Source organism: Lichenostomus cassidix, chromosome 5 (genome assembly GCF_008360975.1).
Source record: "Lichenostomus cassidix isolate B80296 chromosome 5, HeHo_3.0, whole genome shotgun sequence".
Taxonomy (NCBI): Eukaryota; Metazoa; Chordata; class Aves; order Passeriformes; family Meliphagidae; genus Lichenostomus; species Lichenostomus cassidix.
The window spans coordinates 798,426-810,798 of NC_139486.1; the positions used below are offsets into that span (position 1 = coordinate 798,426).

Below are 12,373 nucleotides of genomic sequence, written 5' to 3' on the forward strand. Positions count from 1 at the left end.
CCTGGGGTTTAACAATCCCCCTGCTTGGGGAAAGGGAATAAAACAGTTTGCAATTTTTAAGCACTGTGAGTTCCATAAATGAAAGATGTTGATACAAATAATCACCATAATATGGATTTTTTTTTGTTGTGATCCATCCCTGGCAGTGTCCAAGGCCAGGTTGGATGGGGTTTGGAGCAGCCTGGGACAGTGGGAGGTGTCCCTGCCATGGCAGGGGTGGCACTGGGTGGGATTTGAGTTCTTTCCCAACCCAAACCCTCCTGGGATTCCACAATTCCTTCTCCCCACACACACAAACATGCAAATACAGCCAGGCAGCCTCTCCTGTCCTACCAATAAATGCCCTGGAAGAATTAAACCAGGCTTTTATTGCTGCCACCAGAACCCCTGTGGTTCAAATTAACAATTTCAGCATTTTCAAGGCAGATTCTCTTATTTCCATTTAAAGTCCTGCTCAGTTCTACCAAACCTGAAGCAGACTTGCAGGATTTTAAGGTCTGTGCAAACACCTGTGATCTAGAAGTGACATTGTATGGTGACAACAGCCTACTGGAGTGGTGCAATCCCAGTGTTTGGGGTGGGAGAACAGGAGCAGCCCTGGCTGCAACCAGCTCTGCAGGAATTCAGGATAAACCCAGTGCACTCAACCCTCACCACCTCACACAACTGTAAAGAAATGGCTTCTGAAGCAACTCTTTCCAGTACTATTGCACCTTCAAAATAACACTAGGTGGGCTTGAAAAACAAACACTGAACATGTTAGAACAAAGGGAAAGGAAACTCTGGAGGCAAAAAATTCCTCAGTCCCAGGCCTGGCAGTGGGCAGAGAATCAGCACACAAATTCAAGGTGATTGAGATCAGAAGACAACCCAGAATGTGCTAAATTACTTAAATTCTACTTTAAATGATGGTTATAACCCACAGCATCACTCTATCTCTCTGGCCCAGTTTTTAGGTTTAGTTTAGGGCTGAGGGCTGTCACCCAGTGGGACTGTGGTTAATCCCAGGACAAGACACATCTCTAGGGTGTCTGAACCCCCTGCCCTGGTTGGTGTGAAAGGCAGAACTGCCTGAAGAACCTGAGCTGGGATCTCCCTGTTTGTGAGAATGGCAACAATAAACATCAACCTGAAACCCCCACTGAAATACCCCAGGGGAGCTCATTGCACAGGCTGTGAGAATCCAGAGGGATGGAGCAAAGAAGAAACCAAACCAGTGAACAATCCAAACATGCTTTATGCACTGAAATCAGGAACAGCCTCAGGGGTACCCCTACATTTAGCACCATTGTGAGATGGGAACACTCAGGAAGCAATCATACAATCCTTGAAAAAAGGGGAACACGGACAAGAGCGCGCTCAGGAGGACAGGATGGGCTGGCTTGGAGGATTGATTGGATATCATGCTAGGAATGCTGCTGCTGCTGTGATTTTTTCCTTGCATTCCGACTGAAAACACACAGCAGGGTTAAGTCAGTTCATCTAGCATTCGTTTCTCCACAAGAAGAAAACAGGAGGGGAGGTTAAAAATGAGATTTCTCTTCGTCAGGTCAAAAAAACGTCATGAAGAGGCAACAAATTTGCCTTGTAAACATCTCCAAGGATCATCCCAGCCCTCCTAGCAGGAAGCAGGTGACAAAGGAGAGTACAGGCAACATCCTATGGCATTTATTATTTACAAACCTTGAGATACAGAAACAAGGCAGCCCTTGAGTTACTGGTCATAAAAAACCCCGTGAAGCACTGGCGCTTTCTCCACAGGCAGGGCTCAGCACCCTGCACTCCCCCAGCTCCCACCCAGCACAGGCAGCTCTGCATTCCAGAGGAGGAAGAGACAAAAGCTCTAGAAAGGGTTGGATGGATAGATTTCCAACTGGATCCCAGTTCTGTCCCAAATCCACTGCCAGGGTGCCAGCAAACCCAGCTGGACAATCAGCTTCCCATCCTCTGCTACTGCAGGAACAAAGGACAACAGCAGGAAGGAACCCAATCCCTCCTCACATCCATGCCAAGCTCAGCTCCAGCCCCAGAGGCGCCTCTCCCGCAGGGATGGCTGTGCAGCAGGATCTCTGTGGCCATGCCAGGTCCATCCACGGCTCAGCTCCACGGCTCAGCTCCACGGTTGAGCTCCGTGCTCCTGCCGTGCCTCAGAGGGCGGTGAGGCCGAAGTTGCAGCGGCAGTACATCATGCCTGCAGAGTCCAGCCAGGTGTCGGAGATGGGCTCATACCTCTGCACTGTGTTCAGGTAGGACGAGCCTGAGTGTCCTCCCACCACGTACAGGTGGTTATCGATCACCGCTGCCCCCACGCCTGCACGGAGCAACAAGGGCTGGATCAATACAGGGGAAAATCACTGACATTTTGTTCCTAACTGCAACAAACCCCTCCTCCCAGAGGGTGAACAGAGGAGGCCTCACTGTCTAAGGAAAAGGGGTGTGAATCAGGAGCACTCCCTGTTCAGGTCTGACTCTCCTGTTGTACTGCTCTCATCCCCTTTCCTGTGATAAAACAATGTCCCTCTGTCCCAGCATCCCTTGTCAGGGATACAGAAGAGACTATGGGATAGAATCATGGAATATCCTGAGCTGGAAGGACCCACAGGGAGATCATCCAGTCCAACCCCAGCCCTGCCCTGCTCAGACACCCCAACAATCCACCCTGGGCATCCCTGGCAGCCTCAGGCTGTGCCCATTCCCTGGGCAGTGCCAGCACCCTCTGGGGAACAACCTTTCCTCATCTCCAGCCTGACCCTCCCCAGCACAGCTCCAGCCATTCCCTCAGGTCCTGTCCTGTCCCAGGGAGCACAGATGGGAGCTGCCCTCAGGAGGAGCTGCAGGCTGCACCCCAACCCTGCACCCCTGAGTCTCCACACCAACAAAAATACAACAGAACAGTGAGCACAGAATCACCCAAACTCACCACTGCTGAAAGCACTGCAAAAACAGGGAGTAGAATTATCACTTCCTATTTTTTTTTTTCAGCTCAGCATTAATAAACTGAACTTGGAGAAATCAAGATGCTTTCACAGAGCTGGTGAGGCAACCTTCACCCACAGATGGAGTCCCTGCCTCCCTCCCTCCCTCCCTCCCAGCTCAGAGGGTTCATTGCTGCCCAGCCTCCCCAGCCCTGCCCGTCCCACCTGTCCTGGGCTCCTTCATGGGCCGGCACACCGTCCACTGGTTCTGGTGGGGGTCGTATCTCTCGATGCTGGACAGGTGGGACACCCCGTTGTGTCCTCCCACCACGAAGATGAAGCCCAGCATGACTCCCACCCCAAAGTTTATCCGTTTGTCAGCCATGGAGGCCACAGTCTCCCAGGAGTTCTTGCTCGGGTCGTAGCGCTCCATGCTGCGAAGGCAAACACAGCCCGTCAGCTCAGCATCTCAGGGATGGGGGACTCGCTCCAGAAAGCTGCCACAGGTTGCTTAAATTCTGCCAGGCAGAATTGCCACGGGGGTGATGGAATACAGGGGGAAAGGGATGGAGCTGATGGGAAATTCCAGGGTGAAGTTGCTTGGTGCAACCCAGTGGCAGCACCGAGAAACTCTGTCACCGCCTGGGAAGCATCAATCACATCCCAGGGCATTGCCACAACCAAAGCTGCCAAAAATCAGCTTTAACCTCTCTTTATGACACAATCTAAGGTTGGGCTCAATGATCTCAGAAGACTTTTCCAACCTAAATGGCTCTGTGATATTTCACCCTGACACAGCAACTGGCTCAGCCTCTCCCATGTCCTCCTGCCGCAGTCCTGGATTTTCAGGTCACACCCTAAAATCAAGAGAGGTTTCTCAGTGCTGAAAACTCTTTCAGGATGTTTGCTCTTTTATTAAATGAAAGTTTAAAATCTATGTAATATAAATAATCTATTAAAATAGTATAAAAATCTATTAAAACAATATAATAATTGATGAAAATAAAAATTTCATGGGAAACTGAACAAGGCAGAGCTAAAGTATATTTATTTGGGTAACACAGCAAATCCAAAACTGCCGTGAGGTTTGCCTGAAAATGACATTCAGGGAGAAAAACCACATGGAGAGTGTATTAATATTCCTCAGGAAAAGCAGTGAAGGGGCTGCTGATCAAAACACTGAGGGTAAAAGAGGCTTCAGGATCAAACAGAAATGAATTATCATCGTTATTAGTATTTTTGATCCCTGTGCAGATGGTCAGAGCCATTAACCCTCTCAAAAGCTGTTCAGCCCAAGTGCAGCTGCAGGAGCACAAAGGGGCAGAAAAAGGGGAAGAGAGGATCAGTAGCAGCACGGAGTTGGAGAAAAGGGGATTAATGATCCAGTGAGAGCTTGATTTAATGCTAGAGCCTGGAGGAGCTTGGAGGAGCCTGAGGCTGGCTTAGTGATCACCCCTCCAATCACAATAAACACAAAATCATTCAGAGACTATAGAATACCTGAGCTGGAAGGATCAAGGAGTCCAAGGATCCTTCTTTTCCTAATAGAAAGAAGAACCTTTTCCTAAAAGGAGAACCTAAAAGAAGAAACCTTTTCCTAACATCCAACCCAAACCTCCCCTAACACAATAAAAAGCATAAAAAGTCAGTGTAATTCATGACTCCAATGTTTGATACCACCCTATCAAACAATCACTGTGTCCCTTCCTAGGAGCAAGAGCTTCATACTTTATTATTCAGCTCTTACACTGGTAGTTTGTTATTTTGCCTCCTGGAGAGACATTCAGCTGACTGGTTCCCATTTTAATGATGGAAAATGATTTCTTTGGGTAACTGGATGTCCCTGGGCCTCCCCAGAGAACAGAGGAGTTAAAAAGCATGATGGTACCAGGAAAACTCCTTGGGAATGCAAGGTCTGAAGCCCTGGAGTCAGACCAGTAATCCCCATCCTGAACTCTCCTATCAGCACTAAGATTAATTTAGGTTTCCATCAGAGTTATGTACTTACTTTGTGTGCATTAAGCGTGTGAAAACTCCTGTTCACCTCAAATCAGTGCTGTCATGATAAAACTCACCACCCACCCTCAGATTCTGCAGGTTTGAGCTACAAGGCTCAGTAAAGTGCAGGCATCTCTTTTTTTTTTTTAACCTTTTTGGTATAATCACCTTCTTGGGGATTTAAAAAAGAGCCCAAACAAGGTAGAACACACAAAGTAAAGCAAAAATAAAGATTTCCTGGTTGAATGACGGGACTGATGTGGCAGAACAGGGATTAATGAGGCCCAGGATCTATTAGGGATTGTTTTGGCTGCCCAGGGGGGTTTGCTGGTGCCCAGGTGGGTCACCCCAGCACATACCTGTCCATGCAGGGCCATAACCCCGATGGGCACAGAAGGATTCATGAAGCTGCCCAGGGTGTTAGCTGGTGCCCAGGGGGGTCACCTACCTGTTCATGTGGGCAGGGGAATGATTACTGAGGCTGCCCAGGATGTTTGCTGGTGCCCAGGGAGCTCACCTACCTGTTCATGTGGGCAGGGGAATGATTACTGAGGCTGCCCAGGATGTTTGCTGGTGCCCAGGGAGCTCACCCCAGCACGTACCTGTTCATGTGGGCAGGGCTGTACCCCACAATGGGCACAGCCTGAGGCTGCCCAGGGTGTTTGCTGGTGCCCAGAGGTCTCACCCCAGCACGTACCTGTTCATGTGGGCAGGGGAATGATTCGTGAGGCTGCCCAGGGTGTTTGCTGGTGCCCAGGATGGTCACCTACCTGTTCATGTGGGCAGGGCCATACCCCCCGATGGCATAGATCATCCCATCAAGCACAGCAGCAGCGAAGCAGCTCCTCGTCCTGCTCATGGGTGCCACCAGCTGCCACTCCTTGACCTTGGGGATGTACTTCTCCACGCTGCGCAGGTACGACTGCCCGTCATAGCCGCCCAGGGCATACAGCTCCCCGGCCAGCACGGCCACCCCCAGCGTGCTCCTGCTCTCAAACATCCTCTCCAGGGAGCTCCAGGTGTTGGTGTCAGGGTCCCAGCACTCCACAGAGCTCTCGTGTTTCCTGTAGCTGATGCCCTGGCACACGTGGGTGGCGATGCCTCCCACCACGTAGATCTTCTGGTCCAGGACGCAGATGCCGAACTCGTAGCGAGGGATGCTGAGAGGAGCCAGGCCGATCCACGAGTCGTTCTGGGGGAAATACATCTCCATGCTGAGAGGGGAAACAAGCATTATGTGAGTGAAACACCAGCCAAAATAGGAACTGGCTGAAAATACCAACCTAAGGGATGGGAAGAGTAAGGAGGAAAAAAAAAAAAACCAGCCGCAGAAATGGGAATTTTGCACAGAAAAGCAAATTAGAGAGAGGGAAGCACACATCTGCATTTACAGAGAAATATTCATTTAGAAACTACAATTTGCAGTTTTATAAATACACATTGTATGTGTATTATATGTCTTATATATGCACTCTGTAATTTAAACAAAATGTCAACGTGGCACAAGCTAACCTGAAAAATCTGTCTTTAAAACAGCTTTTTGCATTTTCTTCTAATTACACTCAGTGTCAGGACATGGTGGGTCTAGCTTAGCCCATATAAAGTCTAACCAATCTACCTGAATAGTTTAATTAATAAATTACCTAAATAATTAAGAGACTATCTGGTACAGTGGAAATGTGATCTGTTCAAAACCCATAGAGGAGCACGAGGCCCCAGGAGAGCTGACAGGCACTAAGAGCCCAGAAACAGGAGCTGCTGAAACACCAGAGAATAGAGATTAAATGTACTCTAAGTAATTTTGTCGTTATGAAGCATCAGAAAATTGAAAATAATCCAAATTATAGTGGTAAGATACATTTTTACAATCACTGAAGAAGCTGGGAAAGAAGCAGAGCTGAATATCCCAGGAGAACTTTGTTCACTCTAACATTTCTTATGAAGCACAAAACACCCTTTACTTTTTAAGTCTATAAACCCAACATTCCCCAGGCTCACCATTTAATATCAGTCTCTATCATTGGTAAAATGAACTTTAAATTATTTTACATCTCTGAACACAGGGAAAAGAACACAGAGCTCTTCCCAGGTTTTTAAGCATAGCCTTCTCTCTGCAAGCACAGAACTGTGACAAGAAGGAATATCCCAGAATATTATCCAGAATCCAGCTGTGGAACCAGTTCAGGCAGTCTGCCTGGGCGCAGGGAACATTCCTGGAGCTGATAAGGGCACATTCAAGATCAAAGCTCCTTCTGTGTATGTATAAATGTATATATGTACATATGGATATAAACAGCCCACACAGACTTGAACCACCAGCTCTGGGAATGCTAATGCCATGTTCTGAGCAAACCCAGCCACACCAGCTTGGGGCACAAAGTTGTTTTTCTCCTCATTTCATTCCTTCTGCTCGCAGGCTGAGCCTCAGGGATGCTCTGCAGGACCTGAGGAGGTTCATTCTGGCAGGCAGGTGAAGGATGAGGCACTCACCTGTTCCTGCCAGCAGACATGGACAGCTGCTCAGCAGCTGGGAGGAAAGGCAGGATTGTATGATCCAGAACTCCTTCATGCAATCCCAGGACCACTGAGGCTGGAAAAGCCCTGCCAGACCATCCAGTCCACGCTGTGCTCTGTCCCCACCTTGTCCCCAGCCCAGAGCTCTGAGTGCCACAGCCAGAAATTCCTGGGACACCTCCAGGGATGAGCACTGCAAACCTCCCTGGGCACTTCCAATCCCTGACCACCCTTTCCATGGAGAAATTCCTGCTGATGTCCACCCTGAGCCTCCCCCGCCCAGCCTGAAGCTGTTCCCTCTCCTGCTGTCCCTGTTCCCTGGAGCACAGCCTGACCCCCCAGCTGTCCCCTCCTGTAGGGAAAAGGTCCCCCTTGAGCCTCCTTTCTTCTCCCTCACTCTACTCTGATTAAGTCTGTTTTAATTCCAAGAATTTTTGAACAATCTGGAAGCATATTTGTCATATATTGAGTTAATGTTTATGACTTGTTTGAAATAATAATAAATCAGGGGGGAAATTGAAGTAAACTGAAAATACCTGAAAGGATAAAGAAGTAGCATACAAACTTTAATTAACCACGTTATTAACTCAATCAACAGAATAAAAATTATTTCAGAGCTATTTGTAACATTGCAAATTACTCATGAAACGAAAAAGCATTTGGAATTTGGGGCTCATCCTTGTTAAAAAATCCTACATAAGAGCTTTAACGAAGGCAAGCAACAACTACATCCTGCAAACTGGTGGGACTCACAGATCTCTTCCAGCCTGAGGAATTCTGGGGAATGAAAATTATTTCAGAGCTATTTGTTTGCACAACCAAATGCCTGGCACAAACAAAACCCTGTAACATTACAAATTACTCATGAAACAAAAAAGCTTTTGGAATTTGGGGTTTATCCTTGTTAAAAAAAACCTACCCAAGAGCTTTTATGAAGGAAAGCATATGAAGGAAAGCAACAACTACATCCTGTGATGGGATTCCCAGATCTCTTCCAGCCCCAGGGGATCCCAGCTCAGTGCTCATGTCCCCCTGCCCCCAGGCCATTGCTCACCTCTCCAGGCAGGCGAAGAGCCCAGCCTTGCCCCCCACGGCACAGAGCACCTTGGGGGCACAGCGAGGCCTCGTCAGCAGCATGCTCTGGTGGGACAGTCTGTGCTCAGGCATGAAGTGGTACTTGAGGGCCTCGTTGAGCAGGTGCTTGCAGGTGTGGTCATCCCGGATCAGGTGGTTGGCCTCGTAGAGGCGCGTGAGGAACTTGACGCTGAGCAGCGGCAGGCGGACGCAGTGCAGCAGCTGCGCCAGGTACTTCTGCCTCTCCTGCACGTCGTACTTGATCCACGACTCCAGGGCGTAGAACACCGTCTCCTCGGTCACCACGTTCAGGCAGTCGTTGGACACGATCTCGTCCAGCTCCGAGTGCGTCAGCTCGAAGAACTCCTCCGTCTGGCACACGTCCTCGAAGTTCTGGCAGATGAACTTGTTGGCCGCCAGGTAGAGCTCGTGGCAGCCGTAGGTCTCGGCGAAGCGCGAGATGCCGATGCAGTTGCCGGGGTCCAGCTGGCTCTCCAGGAAGGCGCAGCACTCCTTGACCACCAGCTTGACCTGCAGCAGGTTGGCGGCGGGCAGCAGCGACTCCACGGTGTCCTGCGAGATGAAGACGGTGCCGGTGTAGGCGTACTCCACGATGGCCTGCAGCGCCGCCTCGTCCACGCACTGGAACTCCACCTCGGCGTTCTCCTTCTCCGACAGGTTCCCGGTGAACATGGCCTTGAAGTAGGGGCTGATGCTGGCCAGCACCACCTTGTGCGCGTGGATCTTGGCCTCGCCCACGCGCAGCACGATGTCGCACAGCTCCTGGTGCTGCCGCAGCAGGTTGAGGCCCTGCAGGAGCTGCTCCGAGTGCAGGGGGGTCAGCTTGGCCAGCAGGAACGGCGGGGACGATGGGTCCATCTGCGACAGGGACAGGTGGGGACACGTCACTCGGACACCTCTGCCATTTAGGTTACCAACACGTGCCACACGCAACGTTTAAATGGTATTTTCCCATTACTACGTTTATCTTAATCAGGTTTATCACTTGCCAATTCCCTTTTCAATCCCTACATGCAATGCCTTTTCATGCAAGTTAAACCCAGGACCTTCAAATGTTTATTAGCAGTCTATGCTAGATTCACCTCTGAATTAAAAAGAAACTCCACACAATAATTTCAAATATTTTTTAGTAGTCTATGCTAGATTCAACTCTGAATTTAAAAAAACCCACACTTTTTTTTTGTTCTGGAGTAAAATACCTATTATCTGATTAACTGATTGCAATATCTGAGAGAACTGAACAATGACTGAAATAAAAATAAACAGAATTAACTAAAGAGTAGAACTGGCTTATTTGAGACAAAGTTTTAAAAGCCCTTCAAATCCTTTTGTGCAGCTCAGCTCCTGCCTACTGCATGCTCCTGGGGAGCAGCCCAGTCCTGCTGGGCCTTTCTCTGGCCAGGCTCTGGTAGTGACCAACTTGCCATTGCCCATTCCATGCCTTCCCTGTGCACAGCAGCCCCACAGAGGCAGCAGAGATCTCACCTCACCTCACCCTGCGGCTTCCACCACGGCAGGAAATCCCTGCTGGAATGGTCTGGAGAGCTCGGAGCCAGGCAAGGCTGGGAGCTGGGTCTGCCTCTGTCAGGACCCAGTGGGAGCTGTGAGGAGCTCCCCAGGTGAGCAGAGCCAGGTGGGAGGGCTGAAACTCTCACCCTGCAGCTGTCAGCACTGCCCACGCTCCCCGGGAGTGCACAGGGGAGGATCCTCACTCCTCCACAGAACTCTCCTTCCCCAAAGTCCCCGTGAGCATCGTGACACTGGAGCACTCTGCTACTGCTCTAATTTCAGCCCCCTGAACATTCCCAGGGTGCAGCAGCTCTTTGTTCAGCCCCCCACACTGCTCTGGTGAGAGGTGGAGGCTAGGGATGTGTCAGGATCCTGGGCCACGAGGAGAGAATCCCATTGTTCTCCAGGGAACACTGCAACCACCCCACTGCTGAGCTGATTCCCTTTTGATTTGCTAAACCATCTTCGAGATCTCGCTTCTTTTATCTGATCATTAAGTTCATCACTTGCACAGCTCCTTAACTGACACCTCCCTTGCAGGGGAGCCCACTTAAAAGTGCTTAATTGGAAATAATCCAACGGGTTGCCAACGTTTAAATACAGAATACAATAGCAGTGACAGGGAGGGAAGGCTCACAGCTGGGGCTGGAAAACCTCTTACCCATGAAGAGCTAAAAAGGCTCTCCTATTATCACTCTGTACTGGAAAAAATAACTGAAAGAACTAATTTAAGCACATCTGCAAAAGGCAAGATGATATAAAACAGTCTTTTCCCTACCGTAATTTTACAGCACAAATTATACGTGGAAGAATAAAAAAATTAAAAAATAAAATAAGCTGTCCAGCAGCTAAAACATTTTATTCCCCTTTTGTGTTTGTGCTCATTTAATAACCTGATCACAGAAACACACAGAAATCAGAAAACTCAGGGAACACCACATGGAGAAAGGAATGGTCACAGCTCAGCTGCAAAACCTGCCAAAACGCCTATAAATAACTCTGTTTAAGTTATTCTGCAGCAGCAAAGCTTTATGTCCCACTCTGGTAGCACACCTCACACCCCCTGCACGGCCAGGCTCGCCCACACCATGGATTTGCTGTTATTTATTTCACTGTTTAGCCAGAAATCAGCGGCAGCAGCCCTGGAATTGTATCCCAACACACACCCCACGGTCACCCCCGGGCTCTGGGCTATCAGATCCTTTCAGCCTGCGCTTCAAACTCATCTACAACAGCAACAGCTGCTGGAAATGAAGAGGTTAACCAGCAGAGCAGCCACCTGAGCGGAGGGGTTGGGGTGTGCTGAGAGCCAGCAGAGCACGGCAGCTGTGCGTGGGCAAGCAGCAGGGCGAGCTGCGGGCAAGCAGCAGGGCGAGCTGCGGGCAAGCAGCAGGGCGAGCTGCGGGCACTTGTGGCCCGCAGGGGAACTGACTGCTCGCCAGGGTCGGCAGGGAGCCGGGCTGGTGCCGGGGCCGCCGGGCTGGGCTGAGCTGAGCGCCGGGCTAACCGCGACAGGACAGGAAAATCCCGCGGAAATTGCGCTGTTTTGGGAATTCCCTGCTCTCGTGTGTTTGCCTCAGCCCCGAGCCGAGCTCCGGTCCGGCCGGGGGCAGGGAGCGACCGGGCTGGGGAAGTGTCCCTGCCCACGGCGGGGGAACGGGACGGGATTTGCGGTGCTCCCAGCCCAAACCACTCCGGGTGCCAGCGGCTCCGCCAGCCTCCGCTCACACCGCTGGTGAGAGTGCCAGCGCTCTCACCTGTCCCGGGTTCCTAGCTCTCTCTCTCACCTGTCCCGGTTCCCCAGGGCTCTCTCTCACCTGTCCCGGGTTCCCCAGGCTCTCTCTCTCACCTGTCCCGGGTTCCCCCGGCTCTCTCTCTCACCTGTCCCGGGTTCCCCAGGGTCTCTCTCACCTGTCCCGGGTTCCCCAGGGTCTCTCTCTCTCTCACCTGTCCCGGGTTCCCCAGGGCTCTCTCACCTGTCCCGGGTTCCCCAGGGCTCTCTCACCTGTCCCGGGTTCCTAGCTCTCTCTCTCACCTGTCCCGGGTTCCCCAGGGTCTCTCTCTCACCTGTCCCGGGTTCCCCAGGCCCGGCTCGGCCGCGCCGCCGCCTCGTTCCGCCGCTCCGCCACCGCCCGCTACGTCACTTCCGGCCTGCCCGCCCCGCGCGCCCCGCCAATCAACGGCCGCGCCGCCGCACACACCCACAGCGCCGCTACCCGGGCGCTACCATCCCGCGCGCCGCGCGGGGGGACACCGAGGTTTCGCTTCTCCGGCGGTTTTGCTCCAGCCCGGTCCCCGACGCTCTCGCCCCGCCGCTTTCCGCTCCTTCACCACCGCGCCCG

At 51.1% G+C, this 12,373-nt stretch overlaps 1 protein-coding gene and 1 long non-coding RNA gene across 6 annotated transcripts; both read right to left on the reverse strand.

Annotated features, from left to right (window-relative positions):
• Positions 1 to 1,217: 1,217 nt before the first annotated feature.
• On the reverse strand, positions 1,218 to 12,269 carry KLHL28 (kelch like family member 28). 5 transcript variants are annotated; one of them, XM_085060890.1, is made up of 5 exons: positions 12,099 to 12,269; positions 8,482 to 9,380; positions 5,684 to 6,127; positions 3,141 to 3,349; positions 1,218 to 2,311 (listed from the first exon to the last, which is right to left on the reverse strand). In XM_085060890.1, exons 2-5 carry the CDS (start codon positions 9,378 to 9,380, stop codon positions 2,148 to 2,150), a joined length of 1,716 nt encoding a protein of 571 aa, XP_084917016.1. In that variant the 5' UTR covers positions 12,099 to 12,269; the 3' UTR covers positions 1,218 to 2,147. The 5 variants fall into 5 exon arrangements, with proteins under 5 accessions (XP_084917016.1, XP_084917020.1, XP_084917017.1 ...); XM_085060894.1 differs by lacking the exon at positions 12,099 to 12,269 and adding an exon at positions 12,067 to 12,088; XM_085060891.1 differs by lacking the exon at positions 12,099 to 12,269 and adding an exon at positions 11,849 to 12,026.
• LOC146435715 (uncharacterized) lies at positions 3,941 to 5,498 on the reverse strand. Its single transcript, XR_014852369.1, has 2 exons — positions 5,362 to 5,498; positions 3,941 to 5,272 (listed from the first exon to the last, which is right to left on the reverse strand). It is a non-coding gene; the product is annotated as an uncharacterized LOC146435715 (long non-coding RNA).
• Positions 12,270 to 12,373: the final 104 nt, after the last annotated feature.